Source organism: Dama dama, chromosome 12 (genome assembly GCF_033118175.1).
Source record: "Dama dama isolate Ldn47 chromosome 12, ASM3311817v1, whole genome shotgun sequence".
Classification (NCBI taxonomy): domain Eukaryota; kingdom Metazoa; phylum Chordata; class Mammalia; order Artiodactyla; family Cervidae; genus Dama; species Dama dama.
This window is the reverse complement of record NC_083692.1, coordinates 21631165-21651019: the sequence shown is the minus strand read 5'-3', so window position 1 is coordinate 21651019 and position 19855 is coordinate 21631165. Positions and strand designations below refer to the sequence as shown.

Below are 19855 nucleotides of genomic sequence, written 5' to 3'. Positions count from 1 at the left end.
GGTACCAAGGCTCACTTTGTTGGACTTACGAACAAATCAGCCTTATGAACTCGTTCTCAGACGAACGCATTCGTCTGTGAGGGAATTACTGTATTTCCAGATCCAAAAAGGCAGGCAGGAATCTTCCCAAGGAAGGGGTTGGGGTTAGGCACTAGTGTCTAAGGAGCCAGGGACAGTGAAGGAGGCGGAAGCCAGTTCTCACCGAGAGGATCTTATCACCCTCCTGGAGCCGCCCATCCAGGGCTGCAGCCCCGTTCTCTTTGATGCGGCTGACGAAGATGCCACTGTCATTGGAGACATACTGCTGATCTGTCCCACCGACGATGTTGAAGCCCAGCCCTAAGAAAATCATGGAGGAGTTGTAAAGGAGATAGGGGTGCAGAAGGAGGAAAGAGGTTAAAGAAGATAAGGAGAAAGAGAAAGGAAAGGCCTTGTGGCAGGGTTAGGGGTTAGGGAGTGGTGGTGGGGGGTACGCGGGGTAGGAGAGTCCAGCCTGTGATGTAGCTGGTGGCTAGTAATGAGCAAGATCAGTGATTAGTATCACTAACAGAAGTCAAGAGTACCCAGAGTTACTCAATGAGACCAGGCAGGGCTAAAAATACAAACACAGTGATCAACATGGTTAGTTGAATACAAAAAGAAAAAAAGTTTTTTTTCTTCAAAGTCATTAGCACTGTGATGGCTCAGAGTAAGTGGTTAATAAATATCACCTGTCATTATAATAACATGAAAGGCTCTGAGAAGTCCTGCAGGAAAGCACCCTGCTCAACTTTAGCTCAGCCTCTCCCCAGCCTAGCTGCCTGCAGAGCCACCATGGAGCTTGCAAGATGCACCACTGCACAGAATGTATTTGTCCTCATCAAACTTTACACTGCTTCCTGAAACCCTAGACAGCCTCAGCCCCCCGACCCCCACCCCCGAGAGCAGGATCCGGGCAGGAACCCAGGCCTCTTGGCTCTGAGCTCTAAGCTCTTTCTTGCCTTTATGATATCTCTCTACCCCCAAAGCACTTCTTCCAACCAATAAACGAAAGAATTAGGAGCCATTCTCCCAGGCTCCCAAGACTAAGTATTTCACATTTGGATTCTTCAGCACTTATTGGTCAGCTTTGCAGACCACAGGCAATTCTAAGATGTGCTGCTCATATTTGATTTAGATTCTGTTGGTAGCATTTGGAGGATCCAAAATACTGACTTTCCTGCTTAGAAGAAGCAATGCTTTTAACCAGTTGGCAAATGAACTGTTCCTTATTGAGAGGGAGATTCTAAAACAAACCTTCCCCTGTACATTTCTCCCAACCTTCAGAAGAGTTTGTGTATGGTGGTGCTTTGGAAGAAATGGCCTTGGGAGTTCATTTATTTTTCTCTATTTTGAATTGAGGTGGTGTCAGAAAAAGATAACTGATGCTTCATGGCAGGACTAAACCACCAAATTCATTCTTCTTTCCTTTTATGCCTCAAGTGCAAACAACTACATCCTTGGGTATAGTGACTGTTAAGTATTATTCACTGTGTGTGTGTGTGTTAAGCTGCTCAGTCGTGTCTGACTCTTCACGACCCCATGGACTGTAGCCCACCAGGCTCCTCTGTCCATGGGATTCTCCAGGCAAGAATACTGGAGTGGGTTCCCACGCCCTCCTCCAGAGGACTGTCCCAGAACCTGCGTCTTATTTACTATAGATAACTAATAACCTATTGATTAGCAACTACCCATTTCCTGCTCTTCCTAGCCCCTGATAACCACCATTCTGTTCTTCACTTCAATGAGTGATTATTTTAAACAGGTGTAAAATTTCAGTTTTGCAAGATGGAAGTTCTGGAAATCCAATGTACAACATTGTGCCTACAGATAATAGCCTTATTAGATATTTAAGAAACTGTTGACAGTAGACCTAATTTAAGTGTTCTTACCACAATAAAATAAAGTTGAATTTAAAAAAAGAGAAAAAAATGACTACCAAAGTACTATTTCCAAACAATAAGTTGTGGGAAGGGTTTCATTTACAAAACTATTGTTATATGGTTTCTATCTATGCAATAGAGAAAAGCCACTTTTTATCTATGCAATAAAAAGAAAAGAAAGAAAATAGGGCCTTCTTTACATCCAGTGCTATAGAAATCAAAGACACAGTGCAAAGAGAAAGGAGATAGGAAACACATATATCAGGAGACACATAAAACAGATACAAAAAAACATATATCTGGCAGCACAACTGGAAAAATACAGCCATAATCACTAGCCTACTACTGGTTTCAACAGAACACAGATACTTAAAGGGATGAGATGAAAGCTTAAGTGAACCTCACTGTATTAACATACGCACTAGCAAATCAATCTATGATTTAAGGAAACACATGGCCAAAGAAAGCAGCAGGCAGGAAATGTCTAATTGAAATAGCCTACCTCCTGTACAGAGTATCTGTAGCTAGCGAATGAAAAGGATACATAATACAAAGAACTTCCACTGGAAGATGACTACTTCAACTTCTTTAAGTCAGTTCAGTCGCTCAGTCATGTCCGACTCTTTGTGACCCCATGAATCGCAGGACGCCAGGCCTCCTTGTCCATCACCAACTCCCAGAGTTTACTCAAACTCATGTCCATCGAGTCGGTGATGCCATCCAGCCATCTCATCCTCTGTCATCCCCTTCTCCTTCTGCCCCTAATCCCTCCGAGCACCAGGGTCTTTTCCAATAAGTCAACTCTTCACATGAGGTGGCCAAAGTACTGGAGTTTCAGCTTTAGCATCAGTCCTTCCAATGAACACCCAGGACTGATCTCCTTTAGGATGGACTGGTTGGATCTCCTTGCAGTCCAAGGGACTCTCAAGAGTCTTCTCCAATACCACAGTTCAAAAGCATCAATTCTTCTGTGCTCAGCTTTCCTCACAGTCCAACTCTCACATCCATACATGACCACTAGAAAAACCATAGCCTTGACATTACTTTGTTGGCAAAGTAATGTCTCAGCTTTTTAATATGCTGTCTAGGTTGGTCACAACTTTCCTTCCAAGGAGTAAACGTCTTTTAATTTCATGGCTGCAATCACCATCTGCAGTTATTTTGGAGCCCAAAAAAATAAAGTCTGACACTGCTTCCACTGTCTCCCCATCTATTTCCCATGAAGTGATGGGACCAGATGCCATGATCTTAGTTTTCTGAATGTTGAGCTTTAAGCCAACTTTTTCACTTTCCTCTTTCATTTTCATCAAGAGGCTTTTTAGTTCCTCTTCACTTTCTGCCGTAAGGGTGGTGTCATCTGCATATCTGAGGTTATTGATATTTCTCCCGGCAATCTTAATTCCAGCTTGTGCTTCTTCCAGCCCAGCATTTCTCATGATGTACTCTGCATATAAGTTAAATAAGCAGGGTGACGATATACACCCTTGACGTACTCTTTTTCTTATTTGGAACCAGTCTGTTGGTCCATGTCCAGTTCTAACTGTTGCTTTCTAACCTGCACACAGGTTTCTCAAGAGGTGGGTCAGGTGGTCTGGTATTCCCATCTCTTTCAGAATTTTCCACAATTTATTGTGATCCACACAGTCTAAGGCTTTGGCATAGTCAATAAAGCAGAAATAGATGTTTTTCTGGACTCTCTTGCTTTTTCAATGATCCATCGGATGTTGGCAATTTGATCTCTGGTTCCTCTGCCTTTTCTAAAGCCAGCTTGAATATCTGGAAGTTCATGGTTCACGTATTGCTGAAGCCTGGCTTGGAGAATTTTGAGCATTACTTTACTAGCGTGTGAGATGAGTGCAATTGTGCAGTAGTTTGAGCATTCTTTGATGTTGCCCTTCTTTGGGATTGGGATGAAAACTGACCTTTTCCAGTCCTGTGGCCACTACTGCGTTTTCCAAATTTGCTGGCATATTGAGTGCAGCACTTTCACAGCGTCATCTTTCAGGATTTGAAATAGCTCAACTGGAATTCTATCACCTCCACTAGCTTTGTTCGTAGTGATGTTTTCTAAGGACCACCTGACTTCACATTCCAGGATGTCTGGCTCTAGGTGAGTGATCACACCATCGTGATTATCTGGGTCGTGAAGATCTTTTTTGTACAGTCCTTCTGTGTATTCTTGCCACCTCTTCTTAATATCTTCTGCTTCTGTTAGGAAGCAGAAGAGTGCCGGCTGCGATGGACCATGCAGAAGCGTGGCCGTGAGGAGCTAGCCCTTGCTCAAGGTCAGGGGTGGCGACCGAGAGCACCAGGCTGCGACCGCACAGGAGCGGCCGAGAGGAGCTACCCCATGTCCAAGGAGCGGCGGCTGCGTGGGTGCAGGAGGGCCGAGAGGAACTACTCCATGTTCAAGGTCAGGAGGGGCAGCTGTGAGAAGATAACCCCTCATCCAAGGTAAGGAGCAGCGGCTGTGCTTTGCTGGAGCAGCCGTGAAGAGATACCCCACATCCAAGGTAAGAGAAACCCAAGTAAGACGGTAGGTGTTGCGAAAGGGCATCAAAGGGCAGACACACTGAAACCATAATCACAGAAAACTAGCCAATCTGATCACAGGACCACAGTCTTGTCTAACTCAATGAAACTAAGCCATGCTGTGTGGGGCCACCCAAGACGGACGGGTCATGGTGGAGAGGTCTGACAGAATGTGGTCCACTGGAGAAGGGAATGGCAAACCACTTCAGTACTGTTGCCTTGAGAACCCCATGAACAGTATGAAAAGGCAAAATGATAGGATACTGAAAGAGGAACTCCCCAGGTCGGTAGGTGCCCAATATGCTACTGGAGATCAGTGGAGAAATAACTCCAGAAAGAATGAAGGGATGGAGTCAAAGCAAAAACAATACCCAGTTGTGGATGGGACTGGTGACAGAAGCAAAGTCTGATGCTGTAAAGAGCAATATTGCATAGGAACCTGAATGTTAGGTCCATGAATCAAGGCAAATTGGAAATGGTCAAACAGGACATGGCAAGAGTGAATGTCGACATTCTAGGAATCAGTGAACTAAAATGGACTGGAATGGGTTAATTTAACTCAGATGACCATTATATCTACTACTGTGGGCAGGAATCCCTTAGAAGAAATGGAGTAGCCATCATGGTCAAGAAAAGAGTCCAAAATGCAGTACTTGGATGCCATCTCAAAAACGACAGAATGATCTCTGTTCGTTTCCAAGGCAAACCATTCAATATCACAGTAATCCAAGCCTATGCCCCAACCAGTAACACTGAAGAAGCTGAAGTTGAATGGTTCTATGAAGACCTACAAGACCTTATAGAACCAACACCCAGAAAAGACATCCTTTTCATTATAGGGGACTGGAATGCAAAAGTAAGAAGTCAAGAAACACCTGGAGTAACAGGCAAATTTGGCCTTGGAGCACGGAATGAAGCAGGGCAAAGGCTAATAAGAGTTTTGCCAAAAGAACGTCCTGGTCATAGCAAACACCCTCTTCCAACAACACAAGAGAAGACTCTACACATGGACATCACCAGATGGTCAACACCGAAACCAGATTGATTATATTCTTTGCAGCCAAAGATGGAGAAGCTCTATATGGGCAACAAAAACAAGACCAGGAGCTGACTGTGGCTCAGATCATGAACTCCTTATTGCCAAATTCACACTTAAATTGAAGAAAAGTAAGGAAAACCACTAGACCATTCAGGTATGACCTAAATCAAATCCCTTATGACTATAGAGTGGAAATGAGAAATAGATTTAAGGGACTAGACATGATAGTGCCTGATGAACTATGGACGAAGGTTCATGACGTTAATCAGGAGACAAGGATCAAGACCATCCCCATGGAAAACAAATGTAAAAAGGCAAAATGGTTGTCTGAGGAGGCCTTACAAATAGCTGTGAAAAGAAGAGAAACGAAAAGTAAAGGAGAAAGGGAAAGATATTCCCATTTGAATGCAGAGTTCCAAAGAATAGCAAGGAGAGATAAGAAAGCCTTCCTCAGTGATCAAAGCAAAGAAATAGAGGAAAACAATAAAATGGGAAAGACTAGAGATCTCTTCAAGAAAATTAGAGATACCAAGGGAACATTTCATGCAAAGATGGGTTTGATAAAGGACAGAAATGGCATGGACCTAACAGAAGCAGAAGATATTAAGAAGAGATGGCAAGAATACACAACTTCTTTAAAGGGTAGATTATAAAAATTTTAAGTTACTAAATGGTTTCTCTCAGAAAACTCTTAATTTTTATCATAGTGGGTAGAAGGTAATGGAAAGGGGATAGGAAGCACTTCAGATCAGATAGAAAGGTAGGTGGAGCTTGATTATAAAAGGCTTTGAAATACCTTTAAGACCATGACAGGTTTCAGCAAGGTGCGCTGAGGCCAATCAGCCTCTCTCAGTACTGGGAGAAACAATTTGGAGAAAATTTTTCAATGAAATCCAATATCCTCACCAAACAGAGTTGCCTCTCGGAATCTTGGGAATAGGAAGTATATGTTATGTAGCTGAATGCAACATAGTAATTAGAAAGAAAAAGGACTCTGCTACTGGGTATTTAAAACTACAGAACAGTGATTAAAAAAAAAGAGTGGGAAAAAAATCTTTTCAAAATTTTCTATACACAAACAAGTATAGTCTACTCCTTCCCCCACCACAATATATAAGCGTATTTATAATGCCACGCTGATTGCTACATCAATTGTAAATGAACCACACCACTTAATATGAGAACTTCTAGACTAACAAGAAGTCTCTTTCTTCAGCTACAACATTTACAAACTGAACTTACCTTTAACTTGAAGTGTCGCTGCAATAAACAGGAATCTCTGAAGCACTGAGGAGCAACATTACCAATTCAAGCCTACATGAATACCTACATAATCCTCAATCAACTTATTCATTATTGATCATTTACTACATGTTAGGTATCGCATTATATTCCATGGAAGACATAAAGCTAAACTGGACAGTCTCTGCTTGAACAACAAATAGAAATATATCCTTTTTCCTGTCCCTCTTAGAGTCTGCAAAAGTAAATTAAAGTCAGAAGACCTAGCCACAAATTCAACTCCATAACTTACCCAATATGTGGACTAAAACAAGTCAGTGTATCTTTGATCTTCAGCTGCTTCTTCTGTAACCTAAGGATTATAAATTCTGTCCTCTCTAACTGAAAAAGTAGGGTCCAATAACATCAAGTCTGAAAAAGTCCTTTATAAACTATATATAGTGGTCGCTACATGGAGTAGCTCCTTTAAGAGAAGTTGCCAATAAAACAGTGGTGCCTGCTACACCCCCAAACTAGACAGTCTGATGGAGAAAGGATGAATAGACATAAAGTACAAATGTGAAAAATCCTGAAATAAAGGAAGACAGACTAAAATGTCTATCCATCTATTAATAGGATAAGACTGGGCTGTGGAACTCAATAAACCTTCATCCTTATGGAAATTAAGGCTGTCTATTACCTATGACCCAGACATCTCCCTCATTGAGTAATTTCTAGCAATGGCAGTATTGAAAATATTCAATAATTAGGCCAGTACATGTACCAACCAGATGTCAGCTGGAAACAATCTGAATGGGAAGGTCTACCCTAGTATACAACCAATACTTATTGGCTCCATCTCAGGAAAATCTTCCTAAATAGGGTGGACCACATATCTTGGTTTGCCAGGGAATCTTGATAGACACATACTGTCCCAGTGCAATTAAAATAGTCCCTTTCAATTTCAAAAGCATCTCAGTTTGGACCAATGTGATCATTTTGTCAAGGGTAATGTAAGAATATATTAATTGCTACATGTTTTGTGGTAGTGAGGAACTGATGGCAATTTAGGTGTTCACCCTTTGGGGAACAGGTAACTAAGAAAAAATTAAAACATAGATGCACTGAATAATCATACACTAAGTAACAGTTTTAAAATGTAATGTTGATATTAATAGTATGTGTGTATGCATGCTCAGTCATGTCCAACTCTTTTGCAACCCCATGGACTGCAGCCCGCCAGGCTCCTCCATCCACAGGATTTCCCAGGCAAGAATACTGGAATGGGTTGCCATTTCCCTCTCCAATTAATAGTATAAAATTTTCTTAAAAACATGTCTATGCAGAACAGTGTTATCTATTTACAAAAATGTATACATATTTAAGACATATTATCTGTGAGGGAGGGATAGAAGATAAAGCTTAGGAATGAAAACCAAAAGGAACTCTGAACCTACTGATGAGGACAATGTATTATGGAGCTGAAGCTGCAGTCATTCAGTCGCTTAGTCCGCTTAGTCGTGTCTGACTCTTTGCAACCCCAGGGAAGCACGCCAGGCTTCCCTGTCCTTTACCATCTCATGGAGCTTGCTCAAACTCATGTCCATTGAGTCAGTGATGCCATCCAAACATCATGTTCTCTGTCATCTCCTTCTCCTCCTGCCTTCAACCTTTCCCAGCATCAGGGTCTTTTCTAACCACTCATCTCTTCACATCAGGTAGCCAAAATACTGGAGCTTCAGCTCAGCATCAGTCCTTCCAATGAATATTCAGGACTGATTTCCTTTAGGATTGACTGGCTTTATCTCCCTGCAGTCCAAGGGACTCTCAAGAGTCTTCTCCAACACCGCATTTCAAAACATCAATTCTTGGGTGCTCAGCCTTCTTTATGGTCCAACTCTCACATCCATACATGACTACTGGAAAACCCACAGCTTTGACTATACAGACCTTTGTCGGCAAATGTCTTTGGTTTTTAATATGCTCTCTAGGTTTGTCAAGCTTTTCTTCCAAGGAGCAAGCGTCTTAATTTCATGGCTGCAGTCACCATCTGCAGTGACTTGGGAGCCCAAGAAAATTAAAATAAAATAAAATTAATAAAAACAACACATAGATTGTTTTCCCATCTATTTTGCCATGAAGTGATGAGACCAGATGCCATGATCTTAGTTTTCTGAATGTTGAGCTTTAAGCCATCTTTTTCACTCTCCTCTTTCAATCTAGAGGCTCCTCAGTTCCTCTTTGCTTTCTGCCATAAGGGTGGGGTCATTTGCGTATCTGAGTTTACTGAAATTTCTGCAGGGTGACAATATATATAGCCCTGACATACTCCCTTTCCAATTTGGAACCAGTCTGTTGTTCCATGTCTTGTTCTGTTGCTCTTTGACCCGGCATACAGATTTCTCAGGAGGCAGGTAAGGTGGGCCTGGTATTTCCATCTCTTTAAGAATTTTCCACAGTTTGTTGTGATCCACACAGTCAAAGGCTTTGGCGTAGTCAATGAAGCAGAAGTAGATGTTTTTCTGGAATTCTCTTGCTTTTTCGATGATCCGACGGATGTTGACAATTTGATCTCTGGTTCCCCTGCTTTTTCTAAAATCAGCTTGAATATCTGGAAGTTCACGGTTCATGTATTGCTGAAGCCTGGCTTGGAGAATTTTGAGCATTACTTTACTAGTGTGTGAGATGCGCCTAACTGTGCGATAGCTTGAGCATTCTTTGGCATTGCCTTTCTTTAGGATTGGAATGAAAACTGACCTTTTCCAGTCCTGTTGCCACTGCTGAGTTTTCCAAATTGCTGGCATATTGAGTGCAGCACTTTCACAGCATCATCTTTTAGGATTTGAAATAGCTCAACTGGAATTCCATCACCTCCACTAGCTTTGTTTCTAATGGTCCTTCCTAAGGCCCACTTGACTTCGCACTCTAGGATGTCTGGCTCTAGGTGAGTGATCACACCATCATGGTATCTGGGTTTTTAAGATCTTTTTTTGTATAGTTCTTCTGTGTATTCTTGCCACCTCCCATTAATATCTTCTGCTTCTGTTAGGTCCATACCATTTCTGTCCTTTATTGTGCCCATCTTTGCATGAAATGTTCCCTTGGTATTTCTAATTTTCTTGAAGAGATCTTGAGTCTTTCCCATGGAGCTGAAGGGTATTAATCAATTCAGTACTTGGCATCTACTGTCCAAAAGCAGTTGAGGGGAGAGGGAGAAAGAAAAAGACAGGGACTCAATAGACTTTTTAAAAAGTGAATAAATGAAGACATACTCCATAGTGAATCCTGGTTATAATGCGTCAATAAATTTTTAAAATGTCATCAAGATTAAAATGGATTGCTTGGTCTCTAATTTGGAGAAGTCTAAGCACAAAAATGTACGGATGGCATAAGAATGACGCCATCATATGACTGGGAGAGAAAGAAAGTATGTCTAGTTTAAGAGCTTTGTAAAATGAAATAAGAAATGCCTTCCTGAGACCTCTTCCTGTCTCCAGGTCTGGATCGTGAGCTTGTTTACAAATAAGAGCAGCAGCAACTAATAGTTATTAAGTGTTTACCAGGTATAATGCCATGCACTCTACATACATTATCCCATTTAATCTCCCCAGTAAACACATGAAGAGGTTATCACTCACACTTTATAGATGAACTTAAAAGGGTAAGGCATGAAGAGATTAAGTAACTTTTTAAAAGGTAACACAGCTAATTCTTTGTAAAGCTCAGACACTAAATTAGGATGTTTGATTGCTAAGTATAAGTTGTAAACCATTTTGCTATGCTGTATCTTTGTAGAAAATATGAACAACTGTGTTAGAAAAAAAGTTTGCATAAATCAACTTGTTTTGGGGGCTGGCTTGAATAAGCAATGTTGGGATAATGACTGTAGAACAGTCCTCAAGTATAATATATTCCAAAGGAAGAACTGGTTGTTCTTGAGTTGTTACCTCAGTCAGGATCCCTATTGCTTACTATCAGGACAGAGAAGGGAAAATCTTTCATTTCATTCAGATTCTTCTCTTTAAAATCTAAACATTATAAAGTAAAAGAGCAATATTTCACAATCTGTTACTCTGGAAAAAATAATTCATTAAAATGAAACAAAATAGTCCATTAACACCAATGATGGTGGCCACATGTTGAGTTATGAACACTAGATGAACAAATACTCTACCTTCCCCCTATCTACCCAAGGGTCTTTCTATCCCAAGATAATCTCTGTAATTATCCCTAGACACCAGTCAAGCTCTATTGGTCAAACAACCCACTATTCATTTAATCATTTCATGGTAAAATATATGTAGCATAAAATCAAGCTCTAATGGACAAACAACTTAGTTTGTTTAAAGGTAAAATATATGCAACACAATATTTAACATTTTAACCATTTTAAAGAGTACGATTCAGTGACATTAAGTACATTCACAATGTTATGCAACCATCACCATTGTCCATATCTGCAACTTTTTCATCATATCAAAGAGAAGTCTCCATCCATTAAAAATAATGTCTCACTCTCCCCTCCCCCTGGTAACCACTATTATACATTCTGTCACTCTGAGTTTGCATATTCTATATACCCCATGTAAGTGGAACTATACAAATTTGTTCATTGTGTCTTGCTTATTCCACAAAGTATGTCTTCCAAATTCATTCTTGTTGTACAATGTATCAGAATTTCATTCCTTTTAAAGGATGAATAATGTTCCACTGCATGTACATACCACGTTTTCTTTAGTCAACTGTCAATGGACATTTGGTTGTTTCCATATTTTTGCTGTTGTGAATAATGCTACTATGAACACTGGTATACAAGTGTCTGAGTTTCTGCTTTCAATTCTTTTGGGTATATATCTGGAACTGAAATGCTGGATCACATGGTAATTCTATATTCAAGAATTTGAGGAACTGCCCAACTGTTTTCTATCACAGATGTACCACATTTTACATTCCAAAAAGCATTGCCCATGGGTTCCAATTTATCCACATCCTCATCAATGCTTATCATCTTCATTTTTTGGGGGGTTTAGGATAATAGTCCTAAACTATTGATTAATGGAATAATAGAGAAGGAAATGGCAACTCACTCCAGTGTTCTTGCCTGGAGAATCCCAGGGACGGGGGAGCCTGGTGGGCTGCCGTCTCTAGGGTCGCACAGAGTCGGACACGACTGAAGCAACTTAGCAGCAGCAGCAGGATAATAATCATTCTGATTAATGTGAAGTGGTTTTTCCCAAAGGCTAGTGATGTTAAACATCTTTTCACGACTTTATTGCCCATTTATGTATCTTCGTTAAAGAACTGTCTCAAGGCCTAATTTTTGAATGAGGTTGTTTTAAGCATTCTTTATGTACACTGGTATTAATTCAGTATCAGATACATGATTTGCAAATATCTTCTCCCATTCTGTGGGTTATCTACTCTCTTTATAGTCTCTTTTGAGTCATAAAATTATTAATTTTGGTAAAACTCAATTAATTTCTTTCTTCTGTGTCTGTGCATCTGGTGTCACATTAACAATATCAGTGAATCAAATGTCATAAAAAAAATTTCCCTATCTTTTCTTCTAAGACTTTAGTCTTACCTCTCATATTCAAGTAGTTGATGCATTTTTAGCTAATTTTTGTATAAAATGTAAGGCGAGGATCCAAATTCATTCTTTGGCATGTGGAGATCCAGTTTTCCCAACATAATTCGTTGAAAAAACTGTCTTTCCCCTCACTGAATAGTGGTGGTATACTTTCAAAAATCATTTGACTATATATGAGGAGGCTTATTTCTGGGTTCTCTATTCTACCCCACAGCTCTATACATCTGCTCTTACGTTAGCACCACAGTGTTCTGAATACTGTAATTTTCAGTAAGTTTTGAAATCAGGAAGTTGTGAGTCCCTTAACACTGTTCTTTGTTTTCAAGATTGCTTTGGCTATTAGGGAGTCCTCTGAGATTTTATACGAGTATTAGGATGGGATTTTTGTATTTCTGTAAAAAGGCAGATGAGATTTTGATAAATACTGAGTTTGCAGATCACTTTGGATAGCACTGTCACTTTAACCATATTAACACTTCTCATCCATGAACATGGAATATCTTTCCACTTATTTATGCCTTTAATTTCTTTCAGTCAAATTTTGTAGTTTTCAATATGCAAGTTATTGTCTCATTAGTTATTTCTAAGTATTTTATTATTTTTAATGCTATTATAAATGGGAATGTTTACTTAATATCCCTTTCAACTTGCTCATGTATGGAAACTCAACTAATTTTGTGTTGATTTTGTATCTTGCAACTTTGCCAAGTTTGCTATTAATTCTGGGGTTTTTTTGGTGGAAACTTTAGAATTTTTTACACATAAGACTGTGCCATTTGTGAACAGAGACAATTTACTTCTTCCTTTCCAATTTGTATGCCTTTCTTTTTCTTGCCTAACTGTTCTGGATAGAATTTCCAACGCCATCTTGAACAGAAGTGGTGAACCCAAGCATATTGTCTTGTTCCGGATCATAGAAGAAAAGTTTCTTATATCAAGTATGACGTATCCATATGTGGATTCTTCATATATGACCTTTATCATGTTGAGGAAGTTTCCTTCTATTCCTACTTTGCTGAGTGTTTTTAACATGGAAAGGTGTTTGACATGGAGAGGAAATTTTCTCAAATACTTTTTCTATATGGTGGGGTGATAATGTGGGCTCTTTTTCATTCATTTTATTAATATGTTGTATCATATCAACCGATTTTCTTATATTGAACCATCTTTGCATTCTTGGAATAAACAGCACTTCATTACAGTATATAATCCTCTTATAAGGCTACTGAATTAAAACCTTGTAGCTCTGTAATCACCATAGCTTTCTGAAGAAAATTTTTGAGTTACTACCACAAGGTGTAAGGCCCAAACAGAATCTAGCAGCTTTATTGGTTGGATGAAATGGGGATCAGAGTTTGGGGAGGGTGAGCCTGCTGGAAGTTAGTTCTGGAAGGGCAAAGTTCTGGAAAGGAGGAAGCTAGACCAAAAAAAAGAGAGTACGAGAGAGTGCCAGGTATTCGCATGAGTCTACTAAGAGGCCATGTATACATTAAGTGAAACTCCACAAGGCTAGACAAATAAAAACTAGTACAGGCTAAGCAATTCTCAAAAGTTAACACATGGTAGAGAGACCTTTAACCAACCAGAATCAAAATTCTCAGTGATACACTAGGAAATTCAGTGGCAACCCACTTAGAACATTTGGAGGGTTCAACTATCCCTGAAGTGAATGCTACTTTAGATTCACCCTAGAAAAGTTTATAAACAGTCCTAAAGAGGTACAACTGACCTGCAAGTTACTTAACTGCCTACCAAAACAAATTCAACAATGTAATACTAGAAATAAATGTTAATGCAACAAAACAAAATGCAGACACTGAGCAATGTAATCAGTCACAACATCCAAAATCTAATTAAAAACTTTTAACATGCTGAGAAGAAAACAAGGGTCCATATAGTCAAAGCTATGGTTTTTCCAGTAGTCATATATGGATGTGAGAGTTGGACCATAAAGAATGCTGAGTGCTGAAGAATTGATGCTTTTGAACCATGGTTCTAGAGAAGAGTCTTGACAGTTCTTTGGACAGCAAGGAGATCAAATCAGTCAATACTACAGGAAATCAACCCTGACTACTCATAGGAAGTACTGATGCTGAAGCTGAAACTCCAATACTTTGGCCACTTGATGCAAAGAGCTGACTCAGTGGAAAAGACCCTGATGCTAGGAAAGACTGACGGCAGGAGGAGAAGTGGGCAACAGAGGATGAGATAATTGAATGGCTTCATCAACTCAATGGACATTAGTTTGAGCAAACTCCGGAAGATAGCGAAGGGCAGGGAGGCCTGGCGTGCTGCAGTCCATGGGGATGCAAAGAGTCAGACTTGGCTGAGTGACTGAACAAGAAAAGAAGAAAACATGACCTAGAATCAAGGAAAAAAACTCATCAAGAGCAAGAGAATCAGAAATACAAAACTAGCAGACAATGATGTTTAAAAGGCTATTACAACTATGTGAAAATAAAGGAAGTCAAACATAATGAGAAAATGGAAGTTTTTTCCTCAAATATTGAAGTTGCCTTCATTTTGAGCTGATTTTTTTTGTGTGGCATAAAACAGTAGTCCAGTTCCATTCTTTAGCATTCAGTTTTTCCAATATCATTATTGAAGATATAAATGATACATTTATTATTCCTCCACTGTATATTCTTAGCTCCTCTGTCACAGATTAATCAATCATATGCATATGGGTTTACTCTCTGGACTCTACCCTGTTCTATTGATCTGTGTGTTAAAAATGGAAGCTTTTTTAATGAAAACGAAACTAATAAGTTTAAAAACTACATATCTGAAAGGAAAAATACACTAGATGTGAATGACAACAGATTTGATACCACAGGAGAAAAGATAAGTGAAAAGATAAGTGTAGGGAAACCACAGTAACACTTGGGATAATGGTACATGGTTTAATACATACGTAACTACAGTTCCAGAAGAAGAAGAAAAAAGGGAGATAGAAAAAAATGTATGAAGAAAATAACTGGCTCAAATTTGATGAAAATATAAACAAATCTGAGATGTTCAAACTCCAATCAGGATAAATACAAAAGAAAACACACACACAGACACTAATACATATCATAGTCACGTTGCTCAAAACCAGGTATAAAGAGAAAATTTTAAAAGCAGTCAGAGGGAAGAAGGACATAGTAAGTATAAAGACATCACAGACTCAACAGATGAGTTTGAGTATGCTCCAGGAGACGATGAAGGACAGGGAAGCCTGGCGTGCTGCAGTCCATGGGGTCGTAAAGAGTAGGACGTGACTGAGCAACAAACAACAAAGTACAAAGGAGTTAAGCTAAGAAGGACAACAGACTTCTCCTTAGAAACTATGCAAGCCACAAGTCAATGAAGCATCATCTTTAAAATGCTAAAAGAAAAATACAAATTAACTTATAATTCTATGTCTAATGAATACAGCCTTCAAAAGTTAGGCAAAATAAACACTTTTTCAGAAAAACAAAAGCTGTCAGAATGTGACATAAGCAGATTTATACTATGATAAATGTTAAAGAAGTCTGTTAGGCAAAAACAAAATACCAAACAAAAGCTTGGATATGAAGGATGAACACCACTGGAAATCATAAATGTATGGGTAAATGCACCTTAAAATTAACAGGATGAATGCAGATATACTAAGCAGCTGGACTGGTCCCATGAATGTAATAAAAAGTAAACTTCAGAATAAGGAAAATTACAAGGGATAATAAGGGACATTGACTTCTTAAAAAAAGAAGTCAATTCATGAGAAGACATCAAAACACCAGATATAGATGCACCAAAAACAGAACTTGAATATCAATGAAACAAAAACTGAAATGAGAAAAAGGCAAATCAAAAAAGACTTGTAGGATTTTCCTGGTGGCACAGAGGATAAGAAACCGCCTGCCAATGTAGGGGACATGAGTTCAGTCCCTGGTCTGGGAAGATTCCACATGCCATGGAGCAACTAAGCCCAAGCACCACAACTACTGAGCCCACGATCTAGAGCCCAGGAGCTGTTGCTACTGAAGCAACTACTGACCCCATGTGCTGGAAGTACTGAAGCCCAAATGTGTAGCGCCTGTACTCTGCAACAGGAGAAGCCACTGCAACGAGAAACACATGCACCACAACTAAAGAGTAGCCCCTACTCATTGCAACTAGAGAAAACCCATGCACAGCAATGAAGACCTGGTGCAGTCATAAATAAATAAAACTTTTTTAAAAAGGACTTGTAGATTTCAACATTTCTCCCTCAGTAATTGACAACAAATAAACAGAAAAGTCAGTAAAAATATGGAATCTTTGAACAACACTAAGAACGAACTTAACCTAATTTCCATTTACAGAACAACATACTCAGCAACTGTAAAATAAACATCCTTTTGTAGCGCACATTCACAAAGACTGATGGTAGGTCAATAAAGTAAGTCCAATAAACTTCGAAAGACAGAACTGAATTAGAAATCAATAAAAATAACTATATTAGTCTTCTTGGGCTGACATAACAAAATACCACAGACCGAGTGACTTAAAAGAATTCTATTCTGGAAGCTTAGGAAGTCTAAGATCAAGGTACCAGCAAGACAGATTTCATTCTAAGGCCTCTTCTCTTAACTTGTAGGTGGCCACCACCTTGCTCTTGCTCCTATGACTTCTTTGTATATGCACAAGGACAGAGTGAGCTCTCTGGGTCACTTTCTCTAAGGACACTAATTCTATAAGATCAGGGCCCCATTATTACAACTTCATTTAATCTTAATTACTTCAATAAAAGGGCCTGTCTCCAAATACAGTCACATTAGAGCTTAGGGTTTCAGTACATGAATTCTGGAGGGACCACATTGTCCTCAACAATAAAGACATCTTTAAAATAAAAAATCCCTAAATGTTTGGAAAGCAAATAACCTATGAGTTAAAGATGAAATTATTAGGAAAAATAGAAAACATCTTAGCTGAATGACACATTAAAAAGGTTTTACATTGTGGTACACAAAATTATGTGGATGACAGAAAGTGGCAGAAAGTGAAGAGGAACTAAAAAGCCTCTTAATGAAAGTGAAAGAGGAGAGTGGAAAAGCTGGCTTAAAGCTCAGCATTCAGAAAACTAAGATCATGGCATCTGGTCCCATCACTTCATAGCAAATAGATGGGGAGACAGTGGGAACAGTGTCAGACTTTATTTTTTGGGGGCTCCAAAATCACTGCAGATGGTGATTGCAGCCATGAAATTAAAAGATGCTTGCTCCTTGGAAGGAAAGTTATGACCAACCTAGATAGCATATTAAAAAGCAGAGACATTACTTTGCCAACAAAGGTCCATCTGGTCAAGGCTTTGGTTTTTCCAGTGGTCATGTATGGATGTGAGAGTTGGACTGTGAGGAAAGCTGAGTGCCAAAAATTGATGCTTTTGAACTATGGTGTTGGAGAAGACTCTTGAGAGTCCCTTGGACTGCAAGGAGATCCAACCAGTCCATTCTGAAGGAGATAAGTCCTGGGTGTTCATTGGAAGGACTGATGTTGAAGCTGAAACTCCAATACTTTGGCCACCTCATGCAAAGAGTTGACTCATTTGAAAAGACCCTGATGCTGGGAGGGATTGGGGGCAGGAGGAGAAGGGGATGACAGAGGATGAGATGGCTGGATGGCATCACCGACTCGATGGGCATGAGTCTGAGTAAACTCCGGGAGTTGGTGATGTACAGGGAGGCCTGGCGCGCCGCAATTCATGGGGTCGCAAAGAGTCGGACATGACTGAGCGACTGAACTGAACACAAAATTATTAATAAAAGCTAAATAAATGAAGCTATACCATGTCTTGGACCAGAAGTCTTAGTACTTATAAGATTCAATTCTCTATAAATCAAAATGGATTCTAATTTACTTTTTTATTGATTTACAATATTGTGCTAATTTCTGCTAAAAAGTGACTCAGTGATACATATATATATATATATATATATTTTCCTTTTCTTTTCCATTAAGGTTTATCACAGGATATTGAATACAGTTCCCTGTGCTACAGAGTAGTACTTTGCTGTTTATCAATTCTGTATTTAATAGTTTGCATCTGCTAATCCCAAACTCACAATCTACCCCTCCCCCACCTGACCTCCCCCTTGGCAACTGTATGTCTCTTCTCTATGTCTGTGAGCTTGTTTCTGTTTCATATAAAACTTTGTTACATTTTAGTTTCCACATATAAAGTGACATCATAAGGCATCTGTCAGTCTCCTTCTGATTTCACCTAGTATGAAAATTTCTAGGTCCATTTATGTTGCTGCAAATAACATTATTTCATAAAATAGTAAAATTTTAATGTAATCCCAATGAAAATCCCACCAGATATTTTTATAGAAATTGACAAGCTGGTTCTAAAATTTACATGGAAATTTATACTCTGGGTTTTTTTTTTTTAATTTACATGGTTAAACTTCTATTTTACAATAGTCAAAACATTTTTGAAAAGGAACAAACAAAATTGGAAGGCACGCTTTATTTCAAGGCTTACTAAAAAGCTACATTTGTCAACATATTTGTATAGAGAAAAACAGGATAATACAATCAATTTGAGACACAAACTGGGCCTACATATAAATGCTCAACTTATCTGATACATTAATGTATTTCAGTGGTGAAAGGACAGTATTTTCAATAAATGTTGGGACAACTGTGTATGAGATAGACATAAAAAGGAACTTGAATGCTTAACCCCAAATACATGCAAAATAAATTAATTTGAAATGAATCACAGAACTAAACATAAAAGCTAATCTATAACATTTTACTAGAAAACATAGAAGAAAATGTTCTTTACTTTAGGGTAGTTAAGATTTCTTAAACATTACACAAATAGTATCAACCATAGAGGAAGAAAGAAAAAAAAACCTGACAAACTGTTCTTCTTAAAACTTAAAGCCTTCCACTCTTCAAAACACAAACTCCACTTCCCAAAAAGAAAACGCAAGTCAAACAAAAGAAAATATCTGCAGCACATAAACATGACAGAGGACTTATGTCCAGAATATATAAAGAACTCTTACAATCTGATGAGAAGAAAACAAGCAATACAATAAAAATGGGTAAATGACTCGAATACTTTCCAGAATATATATGAAAGGGCAATAAATATATAAAAATATGCTCCATCATCAATTGCATCCAGGAGATGCAAATAAAAACCATTCCACAACCCCTGTAATGACTAAGATAAAAAGGAAAGATAATATCGAATTTTGGCAAGGATGTGAGATATCTGGAACTGTTATACATGCCTGGTAGAAGTATAGAATAACACACATATTTTGAAAAACAGTTTGGCAATTTCTTTTAAAGCTAAACACACACCCTTAAAACCAGCAAACCCACTCTCAATTATTAGGTATTCAATCAAGACAAATTAAAATACATGTTTACACAAAGAGCTGAATGTGAATACTCATAGCAGATTTATTTTTAATAACCAAAACCCCAGAAACAACATAAACGTGAATTAGTAAGTGGATGGATAATCATATTATGGTATACTGTGGCACACTCACACACGAAATGTGGTGTGCTTTGCTCAGTTGCGTCCAACTCTGCGATCCC

General features: G+C 38.8%; 1 protein-coding gene across 1 annotated transcript in view; it reads right to left on the bottom strand.

Annotated features, from left to right (window-relative positions):
• SYNJ2BP (synaptojanin 2 binding protein) overlaps nt 1-19855 on the bottom strand; it is a 46019-nt gene that overhangs the window by 16569 nt on the left and 9595 nt on the right. The window contains exon 2 of the mRNA XM_061156780.1: nt 203-339. Coding sequence (XP_061012763.1) covers nt 203-339 — 137 coding nt within the window. The remainder of the gene's footprint in view (nt 1-202; nt 340-19855) is intronic.